Genomic DNA, 27,658 nt, shown 5'->3' with positions numbered 1-27,658 from the left:
TCAAAAACCAAATGCTCTAACCAGCAGGACAAATAATAAAATATTTTAGACTAGTGGCTTCATCTTGTGAACAGACAACTGCCTAGACTTCCACAAGTATGTTGAAAGACAGCAAAACTGGATTTGTGGTTTGAAGCAACACTCAGCAGATGGGTTTGATGTAGGGCTGCAAACTAGAAGTTGTGATACAGAAAGGACAGCTATACAATGGGTGCATAGTATACTTGGCATGTGTCTAATAGACTTCAAAAAGGACAGTGAGTTATACAGACAGTTCCCCTGAATGGACTACAAGCTCTTGTTGATATGTGCTTTGCCCTATATTTTTATAATGTATGCTTGGGAATTGGATATAGACTTGAAAAGTAAAGATTTTCGGGGCTCTGGGGAAAGATTAGGGGATGGGACTAATTTGGATAGCTCTTTCAAGGAGATGGCACAGACATGATGGGCCACAAGGCCCCCTTCGTTCTATTGTATGATTCTACATTAACTTTCAGGTGAAAAATAAACTTAAAAGCCCTTGCAATTTTACATTACATGATTTGTCATGTAACTAAATTAATTGCTGTGTTTTGTTCAGTCAATCTGACCTTGTGTTTTTAATTGTAGTTGAGCTTTCAGTATTATTTTTTTCCTTTGAGACAGAATTCAATCCGCCACAACCTTTCTTTAAATCGCTATTTTATCAAAGTACCACGGTCGCAGGAAGAACCCGGAAAGGGGTCATTTTGGAGGATTGACCCTTCATCGGAGGCAAAGTTGGTGGAGCAGGCATTCCGAAAACGCAGGCAGCGAGGGGTCTCTTGTTTCAGGACGCCATTTGGACCCATCTCCTCCAGGTTGGAAGCTATACCAATTTGTATTTCAAATGTTATTGATAGTTTTAAATTGTAGAACACAAGTGAAATGCTTTCGACTGAGCTCATGATAAACCTCAGGCCCTGCTGTGTGAAGTATTGAATAATGCAGGGATAGCTATTTTCAGTTGACCCTAACGAAATCTGGAATAATATACACCTACCTTTGCTATGATAGGAAAAAGTGAAGAGCTCCAGGTACTTAATTTATATCTATATTATATCTATATATTATTACATTATATCTATATATTATTAACAGTTATTCCAGACCTGTGTCTTTCTCTAGAGTGATTTGTGATGTAAACAAGATCCAGCTGAGGAATGCTTTGGTAAAAAGATAGCCCCAAACTGTACTTGTGGGAAATACTGTGAATGCTCTAAGACATTGATAACCTTGGGCTATTTTTCTAGATGTAAATCTCCAATGGTCTGTTACTTGACACATTTAATCCAAAATTTTCACTGCAGAGGCACCCATAATCTCATAATAGCTGTGGTACCCCAAATAATCCCCAAATGCTCTAGTAAAAACACTAAATGCTGCAGTAGTGCTGACTCTTTTTGCCTTCTTTTTCCCTTGTGCTGTCCTCTGGCTGTGTGCAGAGCTGAGTAAGTGTTTTCTGTTGTTCCTACTGTAATTATACTGTACCAATGTGCTCACTGATAGTAGTGATTTCTTAACCCATCTGTTTTAATTTATAGAAAAATAGGTGGGACTGAAAGAAGTTGTAGGTTGTGTGGATTCCTAGTCTCACTTGGCTCAGTTAGTAGCATGTTCGTTTTGAGGCAGATGGGTAGTATGTTCAGGCCCCACTACAGTCTGGAGCATATGATCAAGGCTGACACTTCAATACAGTGCTGAGAGACTGCTGCATTGTCTGAGTTTCCATTCATTTTAATTCACTGGGATTGTTGAGTATCTATCGTTTCCTGTAGGGCTGAGCTATGTCAAATGAATCTGCCTCCAGCCCGATGAGCTAGATTCCTTCCAGTTCCAATCATATTTCTGATGCAATTTCAGCCTTTCCTTTTAGCTCTTTGGTTTGAAAATTTGAATCTTCAAAATGGCCCAAGAAACAGGTAAATTCAAACAAAACTTAGGTGGGTTCTAGTTTCATCAGTTTAGATTCAGTTACTGCTGCTCTTGTCATTGGGTCTCCACTCTAGTGCTAGGATATTTGCCAACTTTAATTTGGTGTTGCTTCCTTCTTTCCTTTGCCAGCAAAAAAGAGCAAAGGAATGCTACTGAAGCAGAACAATCCCTGCTTCCAAATGGCAAGTGGAGTATTAATGCAGACTTCCACCTGCTGCTGTTTTGCTTGATGACCTGGAAATGAGTGAAATCTCAGGCAGTAGTATTTGATCATGTTCGTGGTTTTCTGTACAAGCAAGTCTGAATGCACTTTTGAGGATGGTGGTTTCCTGGTCTTTCAAGTGGAAATTTTAAACTGGAATTTGTAAACTTTGGCACAGTCTAAGGATTTTTGAGCTTAATTAATTTGGTAGCCTCCTGTTCTTGAAATCCTGCAGGATATGAAGAACAGGAGGCTACCAAATGAATTAAGTTCAAAAATCATTTGACTGTGTTTTAAAGCTAGCACTGGCTCCTTTCTGTATTTTCAGCCTCATTTGCAGTGCGATAGAGTAAAAGATCAATGGCTCCACATTTAGATTACAGAAGCAGTGTGGTCTTAATTACATTGGACCTATTTTGTTCTTTTCAAATCAACATTTCTAAGTTACTTTATTCCCATTCCAATTTCCATTAGCTTTCCCCATACGTTTAGTTGAGCAGGCATACAGGCAACACACTACCATCTTCTAATTTCTTTTCTATAACTCTGCTTGGGCCAGGTGACGTGTTATTCTTCTCCAGTCTACCACCCTAAGTAAATTTGAGTTCATCCAGACTCTGCTAACGCTCAGCCAGTCAGCATCATCCATCACCCCTTTGCTTACTAATCAACATTGGCTCCCAATCCGACAACTCCTTAACTTTAAAATACTCGTCCTTGCTAAAATATTCATCCTTGTTCTGAGATTGCGAAACTAAAACTTGGCATATGATCTTGAAAGAGATGGGCCATAAGCAACCAATTTCCTGTTCATAATTTTTTTTTTATTTACTGCGGAGTGACTTGACCTATAATGTAGTGATTCACAAGATAGTTTTGGATGAAGACCTTTATCATTCCGGATTACCAAATCTACTGTCTTTCCATTGCAGCATCCTGCTGGTTTCTTAGATGTCAGTACCCTAGTTTCAGTCACTTTTCTCATCAAGTTCTTTTCAAAGTGGGCTCTCAATCTGTGACTATTTTAACTCTGGCACGTTTCCTCTTAAAACAGATTTTGCCAGTCTGCCTTCAATAGTGCCGATGCTTTAAAAGTATACAGCACTAAGTGAAAGTGGTTCATTTTACTAGGATAACTGCTTTATTAGTATTAATTGTGGTCTTCCAAGGGCAGAATTTTCCAGACAGTGGGCGGGGATGGGCCCGACACGCCTATGCGTAAAATAACGTACAATGATGTCGGGTGTGCATCCCGACGTCATTGCACGCCATCAAAATATTTCGTTTGGCGGGTACGCGCCAGAGTCAGCTGTGCGCCCGCTGAAATTTAAACGGCCTATTAAGGCCATTAAGAAATTAATTGAACCGCTTGTGAATGCTGCCCATCCAACCTTAAGATCCCATTAAGGTTGGCAGGCAGTTGAAAAGCCCAAGTGGCCTTTGCGTTTTTCAGGAAACCTCACCCATGAGCGGGATGAGGTTTCTTGAAGCTTTTATTAATTAAATAAATATTCATAAATATAAAAACATGTCCCCACTCATGCGACACAGTCACATGAGGGGACATGTTTAAATAAATTTTTAAATCATTTCATTGAATGGATATTAAAATAATTAATCTTCCTGAGGCAGCTCCGAGCCTCAGGGAGATTGTTGTGCTCTTTCACGCGCATGCACAAAAGAGCGCTGGCACTGACTCTTCCTTCTCCCCCGGCCTGCACAGATAACGCTCTACCTGTTGGATATTATGCTGGGCAGGCCTTAATTAGCCCACCTGCATAAAATGATGGTGCGGAGCCAATTTGCGGGCGGCGATCGGCTCTACACCTGCTCCACCCAGCCCGCCCGCCATAGGAAAAATCCTGCCCCAAGAGTTTTGCTTTATCATTAGCACTTACTGAAGCAATCAACCAAACTCCATTAGAACTAGTTTAGCAGCAGTTGCAGTTTTTTTTTTCATTTTATTAGATTGACGGAAGCTCATGAGAGCAACCCCCAAAAATCCAGATTTACAGAACTAGTCAACTCCCTTTTTCTAATTTATAGCACTGTTGTGAGATCTTAATATTCTCTTCCACAAACTTCCAAAAGCTGCTTTATAAGTCATTTCCATGTTTTTGATGAAGGTCAACCCTTGTCTTTGCTGACAGTATGTTGAATTGGTGAGCTTAATCAGTCTTGTAGTAAATCCTTATGTAGCATTCTAATTGGATAGTTCTTAGACCTTAGGCCAATAAATACAAGAAAAGCTGTTTCATTTTCAGATTATAGTGTTGAAATTCTTTCTACCATTGCATTCCTCAGAGATCAAATACATGAGTGCATTCCCAAATATTAGAGTTCTGTTATACTGCAACAATGAGGGTAAATTTTCCAAACCTCGTGGATCTTGTTCACCAAAAGTATAGATTGGAGAATTGAGCTTGCAGTCTATTTTGTGATGTTCCAAATTCTCCATCAGTTGAGACTGCACAAGGAGTAGAGCCTTAAAATGTTTATCTGGATTGGACTAAACTTATCTCTATTTAAATGGACATCCACTTCATGTTGAAGATAAGACTTTAGTGAACTCTCAACAGGAAAAACTTGATATTAAATGAGTCATAGTGTATACATTAAGAATTGGCAAGTTAATGGTACTGCTAAGCTGTCATGGGCAAGGTTGAGAGACGCTGAGTTTCATTTGTAATATGCCTTTTCTAAATGCACCTAACCACACTTGACTCCCAAAAAAATTGTTAATTTTGACATTTGAATTTGAAGCAAACTTTAATATTAAAAATTATTAGTTATTAAAACATGCTGCCAAGATATGGTGTTTTACTCTGATATTCCTTCTTGGCGTGCAAAGCTAAGTGAACTTGATAGAAAGTATTGGAATGTAGTTTATCCTTTTCATATCTCTCTTTTCCACAGACAAGCTTTGATTTGGGGTGTATTGACATTATCATCAATAGAGTTTTTTTCTGTGCTGTGTAGCTACAGTCTGCATGGCAGGCTGAATTTTTAAAAAAGAAGCATTGGTACTTGGCTGGATTTTTATGTAGCATGGGATTGCGGGAAGTTCGGATGACTTCAGTTTATAAGTAATTGGTAGGTGCACTGTTTCTTCCCATCCCCTTAGCTGGTCAGTGGCCTTTCATATATGTGGAAGATCATTCTGCCTGATCTCTGGACACAGTTACACACCCTCCTGTACAACATCTCTTGTAGACAATTATGTGTTGTGTAAACTGATGTAAAAAAAATACATATTAACATTTCAGGAGTGCCCCTGCGTCTCCCAGTCATCCAGGTCTTCTCTCTCCTCACTCGAGTGGGCTGCAGACTCCTGAATGCTTATCTCGTGAAGGTTCCCCTATCTCGCATGACCATGATTTCGCAAGCTCCAAGCTGGCATCAGTGCCAGAGGTTCGTTACTCTCAAAGTGCACCAGGTAACTATACCCTTTTACAAGGGAGATTTTTTTATAGGTACTCCTGGTTTTGTGATTTAGCACACATGACTTGACTGTTCAATGCCTGACTACATTTGCCTATGAATGAAAATAGAGGTTCTCACAATTATGTGGTGGTCAAAGTTCCCTGATTCTTTTGTAAAATAAATTTCATTTAAGTAGTGCATGCACTCAGATTAAGTCTTCATGGGTAAAAATTTTAGCTTGGTGGGCGAGCGCGCGCCCAGCCTGACTGAGGGTAAAATGACGCGCAGTGACGTCAGGCGAGCGTCCTGATGTCATCGCACACTTGCGCGATATTTTGGTCAGCGGGCACCGTGCTGGAGTCAGCAGTGTGCCCCCTGACAATTAAAAGGCCTATTAAGGCCATTAAAAAGTTAATTAAAAGAAATTTTTCACTGCCTGTCCAACCTTATGGTTGGCAGGCAGGCGAAAAGGCCAAGCAGTCTTTGCACTTTTTTGGAAACCTCATCCACGGGTGGGATGAGGTTTCCAAAAGCAAATAAAAACAAAATAAAGCTTTAATTTTTCATTAATAACATGTCCCTGCTCAAGTGACAAGAGTCACATGAGCAGGGACATGTTTCATTAAATTTTTATTTTTTAAAAACTTTTTTCATATCTCTTCATCTCCGAGGCAGCTCTGTGCCTCAGGAAGATAACGAAGCATGTACTCGTGCGCATGCGCTTGCCTGGCTTGTATCCCCTCAGTCGCACAGGCAGCACTAAGTGCTGCCGCTCGTGTTTCACACTAGGCAGGCCTAAATTGGCCCGCCAGCATGAAATTGCCTTCCGGCCCTGATTGCGGGTGGCGGTCGGCTTCCCGCCCGCCCCTGCTGAGCCCGTCTGACTTGGGTGAAATCCAGCCCCATATTTTTCCCCACTCTCTCTTTCCATCCCTCTTCCTTTTGATCATGTCCCATGTACTGCTCCTTCTATTGAACAGGACATTGGGCAGAATTTTCCCCCTGTCGGCGGGGAGGTTCAGGAGCGGATGTGTGGAGGTGCTCCTCCGATCGGCATCCCCAGTTGGGGGCACGCTGCCATTTTACGTGGATGGGCCAATTAAGGCCTGCCCTATGTGCTCTCTGTGTGGGCTGGGGGGATTCCCTAAGCTGAGAGTGCGCTCTTTTGCGCATGCGAGTGAATGAGTGCACTCATCTCCCTGAGGCTAAGTGCTGCCTCAGGGAGATCAGCGCCAAATTCAAAAATGTTAAAAACAGAAAAATAAAATTTCCCTGAAATGTCCCCTCATGTGACACTGTCACATGAGTTGGGACATGTCCATCACTTTTTTAGTTGAACTTTTATTAAATTTAAAAACCTACATGAAATCTCATGCCACCCGACGTCATCCCGCTTGCTGACTGGGAAATCCTGCCCATATAGTCTGCTTCCATACATTTATTATACCACCACCTAGTCAACTGTATGAAGGGAAATAAAAGTTGTCTCAGGATAAATTGGCTACTTTTTAGCCCTTGTTGTTTGTAAAGCAGAAAGCTTCTACATAATACTTTCCCTAACAGCTTGAGAAAGACCAGGGGCTTGAACCATTGTCCTGCAATTCTGTGATGTGCTATGTTGACTCAATAATGTTCTAAACTGTTTAAGCCCAGCCACTGTTATCAGGATACTAAGGTTGCAAATGGTCTGATTCAGCTTGAGACATTGACCAGGAAGTGAGATGGAGTTGATGACCAGGGAATTGAGTTTATGGCAGGGATGGAAGACAATGGCTTTGGCCTTCCAAAAGTTTAGTTGGAGGAAATTGGAGCTCATGTGGGACTGAATGTCAGAGAAGCAATCTGACAATACAGAGGCAATCAAGGGGTTGCAAAAGATGGTGGTGAGGTAGAACTGGGAGTCATCAATGCACGTTTTTCAATTCTGATCTTTGAAACCCAACCTCTGAAGGGCATTTAATTATATTAAGTATTATTGTTAATATGGAGATGGGAGAAGAACAAAAATGTTTGGATTGAGGTTTGACATTCTAATGTGCTTTTAATGCAAGGTTGACTTTGATTTTTTAATGTTGGAAAGTTGTGCTTGAATCTGCTAACTGTGGTATTTTGTTTCCAGGCTCTCCAGTTAGTGGCCAACCTGTTATAATGGCAGTTCCACCCCAACCACCTGGTGTTGTAACAAAATCTGTGGCTTATATGCCTACCTCCCTAATAACTTCCCAACAATCCACTGGACATGCCATTCATGTGCTTCAACAGGCTCCCACTGTAACCATGGTGAGGGTGCTAACAACATCGGCCAACTCCTCTAATGGCTACATCCTAACCAATCAAAGCCATATCGGAAGTGGACAAGTGATACATGATGGCTCCAGTGACCAGAAAGGTAAATAATTATAGCTTTGTTGACTTGCTTTAGAAAAAAAATCTGTGTTAATGCACCTTGGCTGTTCATTAAACCTTGCATTTTGTCACATTTTTGGCACACCTTTGTCTCTTTTACCATTAAAAATCCTGTATTCACATTTATGATGGAAACTACTATTCTAAACTTGTCATGCTGCAATTACATCCTTCTGCCAGGGGCGACAATATAGTGGGTAGAATTTTCTCACCATCGGGCCGCCCATTTTACATGGGCGGGCCAATTAAGGCTCGGCCAGTGTGACGCGTAGCCGGAAGCACTGTGCGCTCTGTGTTGGTGGGGGGGAGTAGGCTGAGTCGGGGCCTGTGCTCCAAAGCCTGCCTGCAAAGGGCTGCCCCGGGGATCAGTTTTATTTTGAAAACTTTAATGAAGAAAAAAAATTTTAAGACGTCCCCTCATGTGACAGTGCCACATGAGCTGGGACATGTCAACGAATTTTATTATAATTTTTTATTAAACTTTAAAAACCTTCATGAGGTTTTATGATAAATGCGAAGGCCGCCTGGGCTCTTCGCCTGCCCGCCAACCTTAAGATTAGACGGGCAGCTAATTACTATTTAAATGGCCTAAATAGGCCTTTGACAGTTTGGCGGGTGCGCAGCCAATTCTGGTGTGTGCCCGCTGAACTCAAGTTCTGAAGGACGCACAGTGACGTAGGGATGCACGCCCGACGTCACTGCACGTCATTTTACACGTCGATGAGCGGGACCCACCCCCGCTCGCCGACCAGAAGATCTTGCCCAGTGTCTCGATTTTGCATTTCTCAACTTTTCTGCCTGTGCTAGAGGAAAATATCTCACTAAGTATCTTGGGCCTGAAATTTGGTGCAGTCTTTGTGAACAGAACGGCCTGAGGACTATCCTAAATTGAGTCTTAGGGTTCATCATATTACCATCATTATCATTCTGTTACTGCAGGAGTCTCCCATCATTTGCTTAACTTGTTAGCATGAAGGCCCAGCACTACTTCCTGATCCAACTCTACTCTGCTATCCATTTATCGCCTTTAACTGTGTACCCCTTCCATTCTTATGACTTCCTCACCCCATTCCTTTACTCCTCTGTGGCTGCCTCTTTATGCTTCAACTCCCCTTTTTCTGCGTTACAGCCCAATTCCTTACCTGTTTCAGCCACACTATCTATCCACTGTTCCATGTCCATTCTTCTGTCAGAGTATTCTATTTATTTCAAATTAGTACCTTCTGTCTTATCTTGCACTCTTCCTCCAACTCCTCAATATCTGCTAGCTCTGTGGCCACAACGACCCTAATTTCCCATTGCTGATGTCCAACTATTCACTTCCCCCAACTTAATTAGTGGCCTTGTGTTATATCCTCCAATACTCCTGTCCACAGATTTTCCTACTCCTACTTTGCCACTTCTCACTACTCGTCAACACCCTCCCCTTAACTACTCATTACTTCTTAGTACTTAGTCCACAATCACTTGATCTCCAACAAAAATCCTTACTATTATTCGCCATTCACAGATTACTCCAACTTTAGTACACTAAATACTTTCTACCCCATCATTATTTAATATTCAGTACTCAGACCATCATCACAAAGCAATTCCCCTCTCAAAACCCATATCCTAACGTTTACTGTCATCACTAACTACACTATATCCTCTTCATTATAAACTGCAATCTGTTCTGACTTTTATCATCAACAGTACAATGGTAGACCTAGCAGTTATTGTCGCATGTTTATTTTGTGGGTTGTGTTTAGCAACGTTGATTTACTGCAGACTGTATGATGGCAACCCTGTGGTGACCTTGTGCCGTATGTGGTAATTGTAATACTCAAAAGACCACTGTGATTGTAAAGTTCATCATTGCGTGTTGCAGAATTTGAATGCAAAATATATATTGGAACAGGGGATGATTTTTTAAAAAAACTATCTGCAGGAGTCCTTGATGATAAATCTCTGGTGACCTTTACAAATGTACCTACTGGCAGTCGAGTGATTCAGACGGTTAGCAGTCAAATCCCCCAACATGTACCTGGACAGATGGTCACTATCCTGCAGCAGGCACCTGCAACTTCAATGGGGCAACATCAACTTCCAGTGAAGACTATAACTCAGAATGGCAAACATGCTGTTCCTGTGACAAGCCTTCAAGGAAATACTTATGGTAGGTGATTTTAGTAACCTGGATTTTAAAAAAAAATATAAGGTCTAATATGAAACCTTTATTAGCAACCTGGGGAGTAGCTCAGTGATTCCTTCACTGGATTAACGATCCAAAGGCCTGTATTTGGAGAAGAGCTGCAATGGCAGAAGGGGAATTCAAATTCCATTAATTAAGTAAATCAGGAATAAAATAAACCTCAATGTCAGTGATTTGATTGTGTAATTACCAGATTGTATTAAAAATCCATCTGGTTTACTATTGCCTTTTAGGGAAGGAAATCTGTCATCCTCACCCAGCCTACCTGGCTTAAATGTGATCCCTAGACCCATAGCAATGTGGTTGACTCTTAACTGCCCTCTGAAATGACCTAGCAAGCACCCAGTTGTATAGGAATGGTTAATAATTGTTGACATTCCCAGTGATGCCAACATATGGACAATGTAATAACATTCAAATGAGCTGCAAATGTTTATAATCCCAGTACTTTTGCTGTTTTGTTAGCTATATGACTAAATTAGGCAGATTCTTTATTTTTGTTACCGGTTATTAACTTAATGATTTGTCAGAAAAGTGAATGTGAATGAACTGTATCTCAAAATCCTGAGGCTGCAGAGAAGAGTGAATTGTAGCATTCCAGATGCTTGACCTCCATTGAGATCAGCTGATTCAGTACATCATAGATTTTTGTCATAAATTGTCCTACAATATTTTCACGAGATTCATTCAAACTCCCATGTTTTGAAATCTGGTTCCCACAATTTATTTTACAAAACAAATTGTATTTGCATATGTGTTGTTTTTAAGTTGGAGAAAATGCCTTTGCACTATCCATAAATGTGTGCTTTATTAGAAACTTTCAACAACTTGCTTTTATATAGAAACTCAGGCAGTGTTTTATGTTGGCATAATGCACAACTGCATTAGATTAGTTAGTTGCTTTTTAAATTTAATTGTAATGGATTCTGAACCAGGGAGTTCTGTCTGACTGGGATTTGAACTTGCCTGTCCTCATTGGTGGATTTCTCAGACAGGAGCAAAATACTTCAGTGGAGCACTCCACAGGGAAGGAAAAGCTGTCTGGTCTAACCCTGGCCCAGAATGCACAATTCCTATCAGCTGATCACAGAGCATCATTGACAGTGGCTCTAGTGAAGATTGAAGCTCAGACTTAGCCACCATCCATCTGAAACCGGAAGTGTAATGCAGCTTTGAGGAGAACCTTTGGAAAGAGCAGGAAATTTGTGCCCATCAGTCATGAAGGGATTTATAGATTCAAGGTAGAAGTTTTAATAAAACTTGTAGAATAAGCACACTATTTTAATTATAACTTTCTTCACCTCCTCAGCTATAACTAATCCACTACAGATCCTGGCTGCACAGGCTACATCTTCCTCCCCTGTAGTCGTGAGCAAGCACCTTGTCACAGAACCACAACATTCAGCTATGTCCCTAGGTGAGCCTGAGGCCAAACGGCCTAAGATGGAGGAGTCAACTGGTTCAGGCTCTGGTCTTGCTGTGATTACATCAACTCCACAGATGCAGGGTGCCAGTGAATAAAGAAAACAGGAATCGAGGAAACCAATTACAATGGTGAAGATATACTCCATGTGTTTCACAGAAAAAAACAGAATTCCAAGGTGCCAAACTAATGGGAGTGAGGATAAAAAAAACCAAGCCTACCTTGAACTGAAGCGCTTGTTTTTAATGAGGAAATGAGACAGCTGATTGTAGGATTAAGGGTGGCTGAGGTGGAGAAGGCAGCCATCTCCATAATTCAGGCTTTGTTGGTGTTTTACAAGCCTTAATTTTAAAATAAAATGTTATAAAGGATTGGTGGGAGGGAAGCAGATGAGATGACTTGAGTTCCTCTTGACACAACAGTGGGATGTTGCCAAGAACCTATCTTGGTGACGTAGAGATAGTACTCAGTACTCAGTAAGTGTGCTAACTTATGTACTTAATTATTACAAACCATATGGGTACTGCTGACTTGCCATTTCTTGTGCACATGGTCTTTCCAGAAGAAAAGAGAATTAAATAGCTTTGATGTCTAATGATACTGCCCAGATCATGTTGGAGACATTTTCATGCTCTCGCCCAGTGCCACAAAATTCAGCCAGTTTGCTCTTTGTGTACTGCACTTTGCTATACAGCATCCCCACAGTATGGCTCATTTGTGGAGGACCACACGGGACCCATTATAACCAGGTAGTTTGGTTGGGTGGGAGTATGAAATGCAGTTGCTCCTGTATGAGTGAAATTTATTTTTAAAATGGGAATTATTAAAGCAAAACAGGACAATTAATTAATATTATTAAAGCCAGCCTATTGGGGGATGATATTGGTGCGCTGAGTTTAATGTTAATAACGGAGGAATAACTCCCTCATACTAGGGTTGTCAAACCAGATTGGTTCCTATGCTAAAATGATTTCTCTTCAGTGCCTGCGGCCCCCAAACTTTGAAATAGAAACATTTTGCCTCACTGAATTACCTCATCCAGTTTGACAGTGGTATTAATTTTTTTCCAAACTGTGCAGTAATGTGTTAGCAATAGTTTTGCCCACAGTTGACCAGCAAACAACGTTTGAAGCGTCGATGTAACTTAGTGGGGGGTTGGTGTGATCAGTGCTGTAATTTGAATCAGTGAGGATGGGCCTATCATTAACCTTTGACATGATTTTTTTATCTTTGAAGTTAGTAACATTTCTTATGCTCAACATAGCAAGCTATCTAAGAGTAATCAGTCTTTTTTTAAAAATTGCAAATTATAGAAAATTTGCACTATTGGATTCATTCTGAACTTAAACCCAGAACCAGATCAGATGATGCATATATAATCCAGATTTTTTTCTGGAATTGGCCTCCCAGTGTACATCAGTTTAGAAATGTGATTTGCATGCTCTTGTTCTAAATGAATGTTCATATATGCAAATAGCTTAAATGGGTACAACAAATTGAGTCAAATCCAGTTGATCACAATATGATCTGCGTGGGACACATTACTTCTGTGCACCATTTCAGAACCCTTAATAGAATTCTATAATTCACACAAGCTCATCTATTAACTTATGGTCATAGATTGTGGTGTTCCACTAAATTTTCTTGTTTTATTCTTCTTCCTAAAAGTTGCATTTCAGCAAAAGCAGTTTCTTTTAGATCTGCTTTACACAAGTGTAATTACATCACAGCCAATATATCTTTGGCTCATTTCATGGCTCATTCTTGACTAGATCTTGGTTAAACTTGTATTGGTAATGTTGCCTGGAAAAGCATAATCAGTTTAGATGATGTTTCCAGTTGATGAAAAAGGAATGTCAGAGGCATGCATTATGACTGGCACAAGACTGTTAAATGTTGATAATTTTTTGGCAGACTGAACTTTTATTGAGAGTAGCTATATGAATTGCTCTCCCCACCACACCACTACACACCTCCCAATACCGCAGGCATAAAAATGTGAAGCTTCATTTTGCAGAAATTGAGTTTTCTAAAGATTAGTCATTCTAACAAGTCCTTTGTTAACTTTGAGGTAAATTACATGATTTTCATCTGCACCATTAACAAAGGACGCATGAACATATCAACAAAGTAAAGGAAGTAAAGCACACAGTTGAAAGTAAAATTATTATGACCTCAAATTGGTCAGAGGCTTGTATAAATACATAATGTTTTAAAAGGGCAGTATTGGTTTGTTATCTGAACTTTCAGGAAAGCATCGGTCATCATTGACTCAAATGTGGAGAAGCAATAGTTCAACAAAGTTTTATGATAGATGCAGTGGAAAGCTGTTAAATGTGTGTCTGTACAGAATAATATTGCATTTCTGAAATATGTCCTTTAAAAATTGAGAGCCTCTTGCATCTTCTACTGGTATATGCAAAGGTTTGTCATGCATTAAAATGCTATATTTGTTTATGTATCGTTTTAACAGTTCTCCACTGTGCATATCATCTAATAAATTTTAAATATTGGTGGGCCTTCTCCAAGAATTTCTCTTCTTTAGTCTGAATATCATAGACCTTGAAGAATGAGAACAGTCAGAGATGTGAAAAGAGTATTGAAGCTCATATCCTTCAGAACCCAAATTCTCTCATCATCCAATTGCATTTTGAACAGCCTCAATATTTTTATTACCTTATCTGACAGATTATTTCAAACATTTATTATTTGAGAAGTTTTTATCTCTGGTATCTGCTCTAAATGTACTTATGAGTAATATCTGTCCACATTCTTTGGCTTACTTTTAAATAATAATTTGAAGTTTTAGAGCACTGAACTGAAAAGATTTGATTTGGTGAGAATGGGGATTTAAAACGCAATATTCAATGATCTTTCTATATATCTAAGCTTCCTTATAAACTTAGATTGAAGTACAAAAGCAAAAAGGGTAACTGGTTCATTAGGTTTTCTTTTTAAGTGTAATGTAAAACCATAGCATCACAGAATAAATTTTAAACATTGTAAAATAATTAATTGATATTGATAGTTACTTAAAAGAATGTGCATATCATTTGTGAATGATGTAAAACTACAAATGAGGTGACTGATGGAAAAAAATACTGTCTACTTATACTGGGACAGATCAGAAATTATTATTTGAGATGTTTCTCTCCAGTGCTCATTTCTTGCTCATTCACAAGAGCATCTGACAAATCTGGACTTGAAGCCCAGTCCTTGTTCTTTTCTCTGTGTCATGCAGTGCTGCACACAGCATGCATAGTGTTCCACATAGACTTCTTCGTTTGTACTTGTATGCAATTCAATTAGAATTTTTATGTTTGAAATTAAATTTTCTCCAGCTGTGAAGATATATGGACAGAAGGTGAATTGCAATGTTTGACTTTGGACAGTGCAAGTCCAATGTGGGTTGTTAACACAACTTGTTTGATGAGGACAAAGATGGTCTTATTTGGACTTGAAATGGCATTTCTTCTGGCAACACTGCACACTCCATATAAACACAACCACATCTGTTATGAAATGAAGCCAATTTCAAGTGTTAAATTTGCAATAATCAGTAGCCTCTAAGCAAATCTGCATCAATCTTGCAGTGCAGTACAATCACTGTTGTTGGCAGCTTTTCCCAATGCTGATCATATTGCTGTCCAACTTTGGTGCAGTCATCCTACAGCTTGTAAGGGAATTTACTAAAGGTTTGATAATATTACCCTGACAAAAGTGTACAATAAGAATATTGCATAAGATCATTTTGTTTGCTGTTAAATAATTGTCAACCAACAAAGTATGATTCATGCAATGCAAAATTTTTGCTAAGTCTGTGTTTGCAATCAGTCCAAGCTAGAATGTCCTTTTTTAAAAAAAAGCACATGTAGGCGATGCACTATTATTTGAAAATACCATGTTGTGTTGTAACTTTTACATTTTCTATATTAAACACAAAGATGTTTAACAATCTCACCGCAAAGATCACTCCCAAAATCTATTAAAGTACAGATCCTAGCATCTCAACATGGGGCTGGGGAAGATGAGAATTAAAATAAATCTCATCAAAGATAGTTTTTAAAATTTGTATTCTTATTTATAATGTGGATTTTAAAGTACAAATCCAGTATTGGCACTTTTATACATTGAAAGTGAGCTTCAATGGAATGGCATAGTTTGAAAACACCACGTAGGAATAGATTTTTGTTACCTTGTAAACAGTTATGCAAGAGTTAGATTCTACATGTGAGATGAGGCCTGTATGTATTCTCTGAATAAACTGATAAAAGAGATAGTAGTATAATGTAGTGTCTGCCTCATCTCTATGAAGGGCCAGTATCATACTACAGATAAAATGTTATCCATTGATTTTTATTTTCTGTTCAGACCATCCTATTGTAAAACATATCTATAACAATGCAAAGAATCCAGAAGTACACAATGTAAGGGAAACAATAGAGAGTTATATGTTTTGATTCAGAATTTATAGCTTTTTCTTTTGTATCTGTCTGACATAAGTCAATATACTCACGGGTCCATCAGTTGCCTTTGCAATCAAAACATTTAGATAAGTCAGCTCTAAATATTAGTGATCCCTAAATTCAAAGTCATTATTTTGTAAACCAGATAGTTTAATTTATGAAACTTGGTATAATTTTCTTCATTTGATATGACATTTCCTAACTGAATTGAAACATTGCGGCTGAAAATCCATTCCGACAGACTACTCCATATCTGTCTGGTTCCATCCATGTATTGATGGCTCCAGAATGGTCTTCTGGTGGCAAAGCCTCCACCTGACCATTACAAGTCAACTTTTTTTTTACTGAGTGCCTATGTTGGGATGTTGCTGCTCCCTGACTGTTAGTCAGGGCCCAACATAGTGCTGATGGAGGTACATCTAGTTTTGCCAGGCATACCACAGACAATTGGTGAAGTTGGAATTGAGGTCCAAGCCTCCAAAAGATGCCAAGTTGTTGGGGAGGGTTTAATGGTGAGTGGAGCATATTTCTCTCCCCTCCCCATCCCCTGCCCCCATTATTATTGAAAACTGATACCAATAGTATCCACACACACACACACACACACCCCACCCCCGCCACCTCCCGCCAAATAAAAAAAGATAGTATGAGACCATAGATGTGCCACCAACCAGCTGACGGCCCACGCTTCTTCACCAGTTGCAGAAACTGGGCTGGCATGTACCTCCTCTCCTACCTCCATTGGATTTTCAAGGCTGTGGAATCAAAATTGAATTAATACCATATATGTGACCTGACTTTATTTTTAAAACCCAGCTGCAAGCTCTGAGGCTGGGATTTTCCTGTCCTGCGGCTTCTGGCCTGAAGTCAACGGACCTTTGGCTGGTCCGTCGAATTTTCAGCCCTGCCTGTGACGATTCCCACCGTGGGTGGGACTGGAAAATCCTGATCTTAGTCTTTTCTTTGTTGACTAATTTTCCCATGTATACTGTTCAATTTAATGAAGTACTGTCAACTTACAGATTGACTTTTGTTGGAAAATTGTCTTAAAAAAGTAAATACCACATATTCCAGAAGGTTTTGAGAGTGCTTTAGAGGCTGCATTTGTAAAGTTTTAAAACTGTCCACCCTTTGGCAACCAAATATGGCAGCTAATGCAGTATTAGCATTGTGGTTAAATAACTTAGTAAAGATAAGAATTTTAATGTAGATAAATATTTGTAAATAACACAATCTAGAGAAATGGAAGTGAGCTTTGTCCTGTGTCAAAATGGTAAACTTTTAATGGTTTGATGTTAGTCTGCTGTGCTTTTTACATGTGTTGATTCATTGCAAATACATTCTGTAATGTTGCATTTTCATACAAGTGGTTAGTGTTCCTTTTCCCTGGTTTCTAACATGACCCAGTGGATCAGTGGAAGGAAATTTTTGCAATCAAGTACTTTTGATGACCTGTGATGCTTTGTATTTCCTGGTACTGTTGTCCACTAGCCATGTATTGCTGGCAGACACCTTGGCAGAAGGAATGCTGCTGCTACTTTGTGGTGGACAATTGCAATACCTTGACAAAGAAATATCTCAGGAATACCTCATGAATGGTGAGGAAGGCAAAATGGAGTAATGAGCTTGTGTGTCAATTATCAAAAATCTGCCTGTTTTTAATGTTGAACTTGTTAAACTAACAGAAACAAGATAAGTGCTGCTACGAAAAAAGTATAACGTTGGACTATCAGTAACCTTCTGTAAAAGGGCAGGGGAGTACTTCTGCCTGCTTCTTATCCGGTCTTCTAGATAGACTTAACCTGCTAAAATAGATCAATAGTTAACAGTGCATTTGGAGTAGAAATTGGAAATGAGGAAAGGGGGGGCTTCATCTAATATTAGTCACTTTGCATGTTACAGCTAGCTTCTTTTGGGTTCTGTAGGAAAATAACTTTGTTAATTCAGAAATAAAAATAGTAAATGATGAAATACTATTCAGCTTCATTAACATCTGAAAATAGAGAAAATTAATTTATCTGGTCTAATGTAAACTCTTTGTTCAGGTTTGATAACTTGGGGTTCTCCATTGCAGGAAAATGTTGGGATAAAATAGCTTTGTGGCAACATATACATTAGAAAAAATGTGCAAATTAAAATATTCTTTTTAATGCAACCGTTGAATAGGAGACTGTCCAATATCTTGGACACCTGGTATACATCAGAACAAGGATAATGTCCAGCTGAGTGGTGCAGTGACCATTTTGGTTTCTTTCTTGGAAAGCCAAACAAATTAAACGTTACAATTGATGAACCAATTATATTAGGCCTTTTTCTCTCAGCAAAATAAGAGTACACTCCTTCATCCTGTGCTATTCCATTTATAATAAATGTGTGACAGTTTAAGGAGAAATAAAGTCAGACTATTTGATGTTTTTCTACATGTTTTTGGTTTTATTTTTAAACCAGTATCAAATTGTTTTAAAATTTAGTCAGAACTTGTCAAGAATTAAAGCTGCAATTTTAAAATTGTGTAACTTTTTTTGATAGCATATAATTTAATTATACAAATTTTAAGGATATTATTGCCTAAATGTAGTGCAGGCAAAGTATCATTTTTCAAAAAGCTAGCTAGTTTAGAGATTGTCATCCAAAGGGGTCCAGAAGCAACCTGCACCAAACCAATTTGTTAAAAGTTATTTGCTGGCCACTAAAACTATTTTGTGGTCTCTTAACTGTAGTTTTGTAATATGCCACGATCTAATCTGCTTTGCTCACTGTTTGGGCCCCCGTGGAGCATTTAATATCTCGTAATATGTGGAATTATGGATAAACATTTCTTCAAATAATCTTTTTCAAAGTATTTTTCTAACAAAATACCATATTTGCATTTCATTTTTGAAGCAAAACAAAATGTAATAGTAAATAAATATTTACACTGTTCCTTTGTTTAGTTATTTATGGTTGTGTAAAGTGGAAAAGTATCAGTTTGTTTCCATGATTGATCTCAATAGGAACTTGCACCTGCAACAGATACTTTCCCTTCAATATTAAAAGCAAAAAGCTGTCTAATAGAGCTTAAATAAAGGTGATGTCTTTCTAGTGAGACTAACCTGTGGCTTTTCACATGGCACTAAGAGGAGGGAATGATTTGATTGTTGCAATATCCAATTGTATTTAACCTCAGTTTGAATAAGGCAGGGTAGAAAGCACACAGGAAAATAGCCTCCAGTCTTGTGATTTCTCCCAGTTCTGCTGCTTGTTGTATTTACTGCTGCTTTTTAATGTTCATTTCTGATTAGCTGCTTGGATTTAAAAGCAAAATACAAACAAGTTATTGTGGAGGGTACAGAAAAGGTGTGAGATCTTTATTGGTGTGTGTGGGAGAGTGCGGAAACGGTTGCAACTGTGTAGGCTGTGGTCACAACTCCACCTACGTTGAATCCGTAAATTGTTTGACTGAAGGTCCAATAGCATGCCTGGTTCCTGAGTGTAATGATTGGTTGCTGGATTGAGTATTCAGTTTAAAATTTCATACCACCTTCTTCACTATTGTGATGGAACATAATCTTTGTCATAGTTTTTGCCTTCAAAGAAGTTTCCACTTATTTACAACTTCAGGTGAAGCTTTGCACATCAATAATTTTTATTTTGCCAGCTGCTGCATTGGTGGATTCTTCATCCTGCCACGTGACAATGTTGTGGAGGCAGGTAGATGGGGACTGCTAATCTTTTAAGTACTAATGTGATCAAGAAGGTGAATTTTTCTTTATGCACTATGTAAAAAAAGTTTATAATTTGGTTTGACATAGGAAAGGAAGTTACCCCAATACTGAATTTTATTAAAGTTTTACTTGTGTGAATGAGCCACATTCCTCTAATCCTGAATTGTTCTCTTCAAAATTAGCAGCTCTTTGTGTGTGCTGTTTTACTGTGTGGGACTTTTTTTCTAAAATCTTTGGAAGACTATTTAGAATAAATAGCTGGTGGTTTCATTTATACCCTTATACTCCATATTTGATGCTCATTGCAGTGCGTACAGCTTCTGACCCAGTCCCATTATATATTTACTTACATGTACGCCACACACGCACGTGCACACACTTTTCAAAACATAGGATAAAGCTCTGTGGAGCCATTGTTTAAAGGATAAAGAATATAAATGGCTTTGAACAGCATATCCCACAGGCCACCTCCCTTCAGGGTGCTACGGCTCCCTCTTGTATATTCCATACATGACAAATAACCACATGCAGTATCTACCTCTCAATAACATGCATTTTCTCCATGTCTATCAGTGCTATACATTTTTGCTGAGAAGGCAGCCGGATGATCTACTCAAAGTTTTCTGCTTCTCTATAATCGACTGCCATGATCTGTTTAAGAGCAACTTGAGTCTGTTGATGCTTCCTGTCTTATGATCAGATTATTGGACAAATTCGAGCAGAGACTGGGGGGGTGGTGTTGTGGTGTTGCAGGTGAGTGGGTGATTTATCTCCAGCTCATGCCTGAGAATGCAGCGTTGCTGAATGTGTCTGGTCTCCGAGTGTTCACCACTCTTGAGAGTAATTTAATGGTTCATTCTTCCCTCTTCACAGCTCCCCACACGTCAAAAAAAATAAACAACACTTTATATCTCCCTTTTCCTTAAGCACAACAGTTGAATTGTTATCTTTCTTCAAATCATTGAGAAAACTGGATGAAAGCATGTGGTCAAGCTCAATTATAGTGAAATAAAACAAAAATGGAATAAAGCCTGGAAATGTGCAGTAGGTCAGATAGCATCTAAAAAAGAGGAAAAAGAAATCAGTGTTTTGGGAGGAACCTCTGGATTTTTGACTTAAAATTTACAACCAATGTATGAGTGGACTGAAATGAAGAATACTGACTAACCTATGCTGGAAGTTACATAATAAAGAAATGAGAAGCCAGGTGGCCACAAGCACCTGCAAAAGTGACTCCTTACAAGTAACTCAATATGGTAACTATGTCTTAACCTTGTGGTCAAATGCAACCTGACCATTGCTTTAACATATACTTTGCCATCCAGTTAGTGTTAGCTATACTAACCTTCCTCCCTCTCCCCCACATCACCCTCCACCTCTCAAAATGCTTTGTTTTTGGTAGTTCATGTCAAATTTACAGTATGGAAAATATTTTTTTCTCTTTTTGAACAAAATTCCCTCACATTATCAAATCGGAATGACGGAACAGAGTACATTATCTTCCCCTTTTCTATGGCCACTCAAAAGAAGAGTGGTGACTGATCAGTTGAAGACTGTTTCAGCATAGCTGCTATAAGTAATTTTTTAAAAAGAAGCACTTCTGTGTATGGTGTCCTTTTAACAAAAGAATGGACACAAATATACAATGCATCTGTAAGCCTCCAGGTTTGCAGAACATTCACAATACCCATTGCATTCATATCCAACATTATAATTGTAATTTGAAACATAATGTGTTTGAGCGTTGATGCATTGCATGTTCCTAAAAGCATGAACATGTTGCAGGTACTCAAGAGGCCCATCAGTATCTTGATTATTTTTCCCCCAAAAGTGGGACTTCTAGCTCTCTTAATAAATTTAAGTAGATGAATGAACATCTCAGTGTAAATCATCATCCAGGTCATCTGATTATGTTCCAGTGACCCAGACTGAAAAATATGAGAGTGAATGTATGTTATGTTGGGTGACAGCTGGACCATGTACCCCCTGAGGTTGCTGCAGCGTAAAGTTACACATAGTGATTGCTATCTCAGTTCATGCATGAAGTGTGCCTACTTTGGGTACTGGACAGCAGCCAAGACCTGTGGAACCATATAGTATGAGTTAGTTCCTTCAGGAGAAGAGCAGAATAGATGGGTGTGGCAAATATCACTGAAACAACCTATGCCAGAGGGAAGAAGTAGTCTGGTTATGTGTAGTAAAATTGCAATCTTACTCCTTTTTGAAAGCATTTATGATGTTGCTGCACAAAGCAACCAGGGCAATACCTCCTTCATGATCTAAAATATCAAAGATGAATGTAACGGTTAAATATGTGAAAAGGCCTTTTGCGTCTCAAAAATTCATAAATTTTGTACAATTATTTAATGAGGTGGGGAATATGAATTTCTTCCACCATTTGGATCATATAATAGCATTTATTTCCTGGAGTGTGTTTGTCTTTGGTAATATCCCCAAGTTTGTATGATGCAGGACCACATTAAATGTTGGTTTTGCTTGCATAACGGGAAACACCTAAGCAGTCGTGTGATGATGAAATCATTGGGTTCATGGTATCAGAACTGAGCTTGGGTTAAATTTGGTAGTGAGGGTTTTGTCTCTAGATCAAGAAAATATTAGATTATAGAGATTTCTCAATTCTTCTGGGTATGTCTGAAGGACTCTGTAATGACACTCTGCTTCCCTTTCCCATTCATTTATTGAGGAAGCACATTCCCAATTATGCTTTGTATGTAAAGGGCTTGTGCAAGTGTTCATGAAATGTTATGTTAACTTGTATGAACTGAATATTTTTGAACTGTTTTAGATTTTCCTCCCTTCTCTGCAATCCTTTTGTTCTAAAAATGAGGAACGTTGGTAGCCTTCAGCACTGATGGTTTTTGCTTCCATGGCACCTCAAGGTATGGGACTGTGACATTGTATGCAACAAAGCAGCATTAAAAATGGATAGCGACCACCTGCAAATGGATGGTTAGTGCAGGGTAGACACTACTGGCTGTCACAGAAGCCCACAAAGCCAGTTCGGCACTTATCCATCAGCAATGGAATCGTGTTTAAATTCAAGATACGAAGGATTTATGAACTTACCAAGTAAAACTTTTAAAAAATAGTGTCCATTGATATATTTGTATTTTATTCTGGATGTTTGTTTAATCAGGCTAAAGAAAGTGGAGCGATTCAGCTTTTTGTTATTAACAGCAACCTGAATGTGATTTTGATGTAATGACCGATGCTGATGATGGGCTAAGTTTGAACATTTTTTTATTTAAAAAAAAAACACACACACACACTTTTTGTGTGTGTTTGATTTTTTTTTCTCTTTCTGTTCATGGTTGTCCACATTATGAAAAATGGCTGCCAGGGGTGCAGGGGAGGTGCCCTGGGGTTCCCCTCAGCATCAGTTTTTAATGACCATTAAAAATATGCATTAAAGAGTACTTCTACATGCTTGCTTTGTTGTTTGTTTTCCTTGTTATGGCATCCAGGCATTTTGAAATTCAAGATTTGAAGTGGCTGCTTCAGAATGAATAAATGAGCTAGTTGTAATCAGGAATGTTAAGTGTCTGTATTAAGTCCACCAGAATGTTCTTTAAAAAAAAAAGGATAATGTAAAAAAAAAAAAGCACGGGTTAGTAAGGGGAGATGGTGGATGTATACCGTAGTGTGGAATTGGTTAACAATGGCAATATAATGTACAGGAATCTCTTGCCAGTTGATGCAATTATGTGTAACTTCAGCTTCATAAAATCATCTGGAACTAATCACAAAATGAGTGACGGATAGCAGGACTAATGGAAGGTAAGTGTTCATGACAAGAAAGTTGTAGAATATTTTAAAAGAAAAATAATTGTGTGATTGGAGTTTTCATACATTGCTCAAGTGTTCAGAGGTTCAAGTTAGGGTACATGCTGTGGGATGTCCTTAGTGCACTTGACAGTCTTTTGACTCATCCAAAGTTGTTTCATGCCATCATTAAGGTGGCAGTATCACTGCATCAAAACAATGTAATTGTAATCTCTTCAAATATGTTGCAGCATTAAACAGTGTTACAGGCATAGTTTTTTTTATTTATAATTTAAAATTGTGCTAGCATCCGCGATCACCAAAGAAACTGTTTCAATTCCAGATCTGTAATTGATGTGTAGGACCTCCTTTAGTTTTTAGAAGAAAAAAAGCTGAATTCAAGTTGACGGACATAGTTTCTCCTTGCCAGGTTATGTAAAATCAGTTTCATTTTCCCTTTGCAATGTTACCCTTCTCTCTTTTATCCCATTCCCCTTACCCAAATGTTTCTTTAAGTTGTTACATTTTCTTAAACTTCAAAAGGCATATCCAGTGAAATTTTTAATTATAATACATCTTCTATGAATTGATCTCAGTCAATTTTAAAATTTAGGAAGCTGCAAACAATAATCCTATGTTCTTACAATTGCCCTATCTAGACTGGGGATGCTGTGTATAGAATAATTTTTCCAGACCCTCTGTTATTGCATTCTATTTGCTTTGAATTTCTTTTTGAACTATACACATCTGCTAAAAGTAAACTGGGCCATGTCTAAAAGTAAACTTGAACTATGGAACAGGATTTTGCATTTTACCACCCCTCTCCAAATGCAGTTTGAGCAAAAGATTCGGAGTGATTCAGATATTCATGAAGATAATAAGTAGTAAGTTGAGTTCTGTAATCATATTCTGCATTTTACAAGACAGCACTGAATATTTTTAAGGCTTCATTTATCTGCATAGCAATGAAAAATAAAATCATTTCCTAATGTGTGAAAGTCAAAATTTGAGTCATGTAGAATTACTTTCCCCACCCCCCACCCCCCAAATAAATTCCTTAGCATTATTTTCAGCTTATATGAAAAACTGGATATGTTTTAGTTGTTGAAAGTACAATCTCCCATCATAATTTCAGACTTCATCCTTTGGTGCATAAAAGAATAACTCCTTGGAACAGAAGATTAGGAAAATGATTTTCACATGCTCTCTTGGACTGACGATGAAGAAAGATGTGTGAGAAGTGATTGGTTAATGACCATCTAATATTTCCTCACTGTCAGTTAGGTGTTTTGTATCTGCTTACAGCAAGTTGTGTATATAAGCTCTTGTAGTTGTTTCCAGTTTGTGGAAGAGATCAACCAACAGACAATATGAAGCTACTAATTTACCAATGCTTTTTTACTAATTTGTTTCTTGGAAAAGGCATTTCAGGAATATTTGCTGTTCAGATCAGTAAATATTTTTGTTCACAACTTGAATGTTATTTTAGTAGCATTGCTCCTTTTTAGCTCCTTCACATAAAGGTGGGTTGTCTGCAGTGAATGAAATCAAAACATAAACTTACTATGTTAATGATACTTTCAAAAGACAATAGAAGGAATAGTAACGAAAAATGAAATGCTCCTTCGAACTAGCTTGATCCTTATTGCTTATCCCTTTCAACTTAAATATCTTCCTTCTTTTCCCGTGTGCATGCACAATTTTAAAGTTACAAAAAAGCAAGGGATATTAGTACATTTTTGTTGATTTTTAAAAATTATATCCCAGGAATTTTGTTTCAAAACTACTCTGCACTGAAGCATATTATTGTTTGAATATGGCAATGTTAAGGTACCAAAGTCCATTGAAAAGTCCTCTGCAAGTTTTGACCATGACACTGTTATCACTTCTAAGTCCTTCAAAGCCTCCAGAGTTCCTGGGTTTGTTGGTTGAACGTGGGTTCCGAAATAAATGCAGCTGCCAATTCTACAGGAATGCTGTTATTGAGTGCTTAAGCTTGCAGTGCACACAAATATTTAGTAACAAAAGATGGAATTGTATTGACTATTTGAGATACTGTTGGTTGAAGTTCGTGTTATTGCTATTTATTACTGTTTGTCTACTTATTGCTGAGGGAAAAAAATTATTCAACCTCAATATAACAAAGACTCCTGCTGCAACAGACGTATCCCAAGTCAGGTCTGAAGCTTTGTGAAATATCTTTAAAGGAGTTCAAACCTTGCAAAATAAAAAAAAAAATCCCTGAAATGTTATATGATTACAAATTTGAAAACTTCAATTATCAAGGTAGTACACAGACTCCAAGTTTGATTTTAGTTATCTGATATCAATCAGTCTAACAGGAGAGAGATGAACGAAGTTGCCTGCTGTTTGGAGGTGCTTTTGCAGGAACACATTTGGACATACGGTGCGATATCCTGTATGGTTGAATTGGCTATTTTAAGTTGGATGTTTGGATGTACATGAAGAGTAGGCAGTTTGGGTGAGATACCAGAGGATCTACCTTTAATTGAAGACCAGCAAATTAGGATGGCGATGGGGTGAAAACTGTTATAATGAGGTTTAGTTGTGGTGAGAAATGACAGTTGTTTCGATTTAAAATTGTGATGCAACTTTGTAAGTAATTAAACTTTTTTCTCATTCCTGACTGCATTTTTCTAAATTTCAGTCTCTTAAATCTTCAAGCATGTTTTCTCCAATCCATTTATTTGTTTTATTTAAGTATGTTTATCTTTGCAAACAAATTATCTGAATATAGTTGAACTATATTTCCTGGGGTTGCTCTGATTTAAAGTTGATGGTTTTATAAAAATTCATTCACAGGATGTGGACTTCGCTGGCTGGGTCAGCATTTATTGCCCATCCCTAGTTGCCAACGAGAAGGTGGTGGTGAGCTGCCGCGTTGAATAACTGCAGTTCATGTGGTGTAGGTACACCCACAGTGCTGTTAGGGAATTCCAGGATTTTGACCCAACAACAGTGAAGGAATGGCGATATATTTCCAAGTCAGGATGGTGAGTGACTTGGAGGGGAACTTCCAGGTGGTGGTGTTCCCTGTGGTCCTAGATGGTAGTAGTTGTGGGTTTGGAAGGTGCTGTCTAAGAAGCCTTGGTGAATTCCTGCAGTGCATCTTGTAGCACACTGCTGCTACTGTGCATCGGTGGTGGAGGGAGTGAATGTTTGTGGATGGGATGCCAATCAAGTGGGCTGCTTTGTCATGGAGGGTGTCAAACTGCTTGTGTGTTGTGGGAGCTGCACTCATCCAGGCAAGTGGGGAGTATTCTATCAGCCTCTTGACTTGTGCCTTGTAGCTGATGGACAGGCTTTGAGGAGTCAGGATGTGAGTTATTCATCACAGGATTCCTAGCCTCTGGTCTGCTCTTGTAGCCACAGTATTTATATGGCTAGTCCATTTCAGTTTCTAGTCAATGGTAACCCCCAGGATGTTGATCGTGGGGGTTCAGTGATGGTAATGCCATTGAACATCAAGCGGCAATAGTTAGATTCTCTCTCATTGGAGATTGTAATTGCCTGCCACTTGTATGGTGTGAATTTTACTTGCCACTTGTGTGGTGTGAATTTTACTTGCCACTTGTCAGCCCAAGCCCTGGATATTGTCCAGGTCTTGCTGCATTTGGACATGGACTGCTTCAGTATCTGAGGAGGTGCGAATGGGTGCTGAACATCATGCAATCATTAGCAAACATCCCCATTTATGACTTTATGATGGAAGAAAGGTCATGGATGAGGTAGCTGAAGATGGTTGGGCCGAGGACACTACCCTGAGGAACTCCTGCAGTGATGTCCTGGAACTGAGATGACTGACCTCCAACAACCACAACCACCTTCCTTTGTGCTAGGTATGACTGCAACCAGTGGAGAGTTTTCCCCTGATTCCCATTGACTCCAGTTTTGTTAGGGCTCCTTTATGCCATCAAATACGGCCTTGATGTCAAGGGCAGTCACTCTTGCCTCACTTTGGGAGTTCAGCTCTTTTGTCCATGTTTGGAATAAGGCTGTAATGAGGTCAGGAGCTGAGTCGCCCTGGCAGATCCCAAACTGGGTGTCAGTGAGCAGGTTAATGCTAAGCAAGTGCCATTT

The 27,658-nt window shown here is 38.8% G+C and overlaps 1 protein-coding gene across 1 annotated transcript in view; it reads left to right on the top strand.

Moving 5' to 3' along the window:
• The window catches only part of foxk1 (forkhead box K1), a 107,889-nt gene extending 84,668 nt beyond the window's left edge, over positions 1-23,221 (top strand). Inside the window, exons 5-9 of the mRNA XM_041205721.1 lie at positions 649-842; positions 5,425-5,594; positions 7,701-7,970; positions 9,918-10,145; positions 11,491-23,221. Of these exons, the coding sequence (XP_041061655.1) occupies positions 649-842; positions 5,425-5,594; positions 7,701-7,970; positions 9,918-10,145; positions 11,491-11,702 (1,074 nt within the window). The 3' untranslated portion in view covers positions 11,703-23,221. The remainder of the gene's footprint in view (positions 1-648; positions 843-5,424; positions 5,595-7,700; positions 7,971-9,917; positions 10,146-11,490) is intronic.
• The last annotated feature ends 4,437 nt before the right edge of the window (positions 23,222-27,658 follow it).

The sequence above is a fragment of the Carcharodon carcharias genome, chromosome 15 (assembly GCF_017639515.1).
Source record: "Carcharodon carcharias isolate sCarCar2 chromosome 15, sCarCar2.pri, whole genome shotgun sequence".
NCBI lineage: Eukaryota > Metazoa > Chordata > Chondrichthyes > Lamniformes > Lamnidae > Carcharodon > Carcharodon carcharias.
The sequence above is the reverse complement of the archived record's forward strand: the minus strand, read 5'-3'. Positions and strand labels throughout refer to the sequence as shown.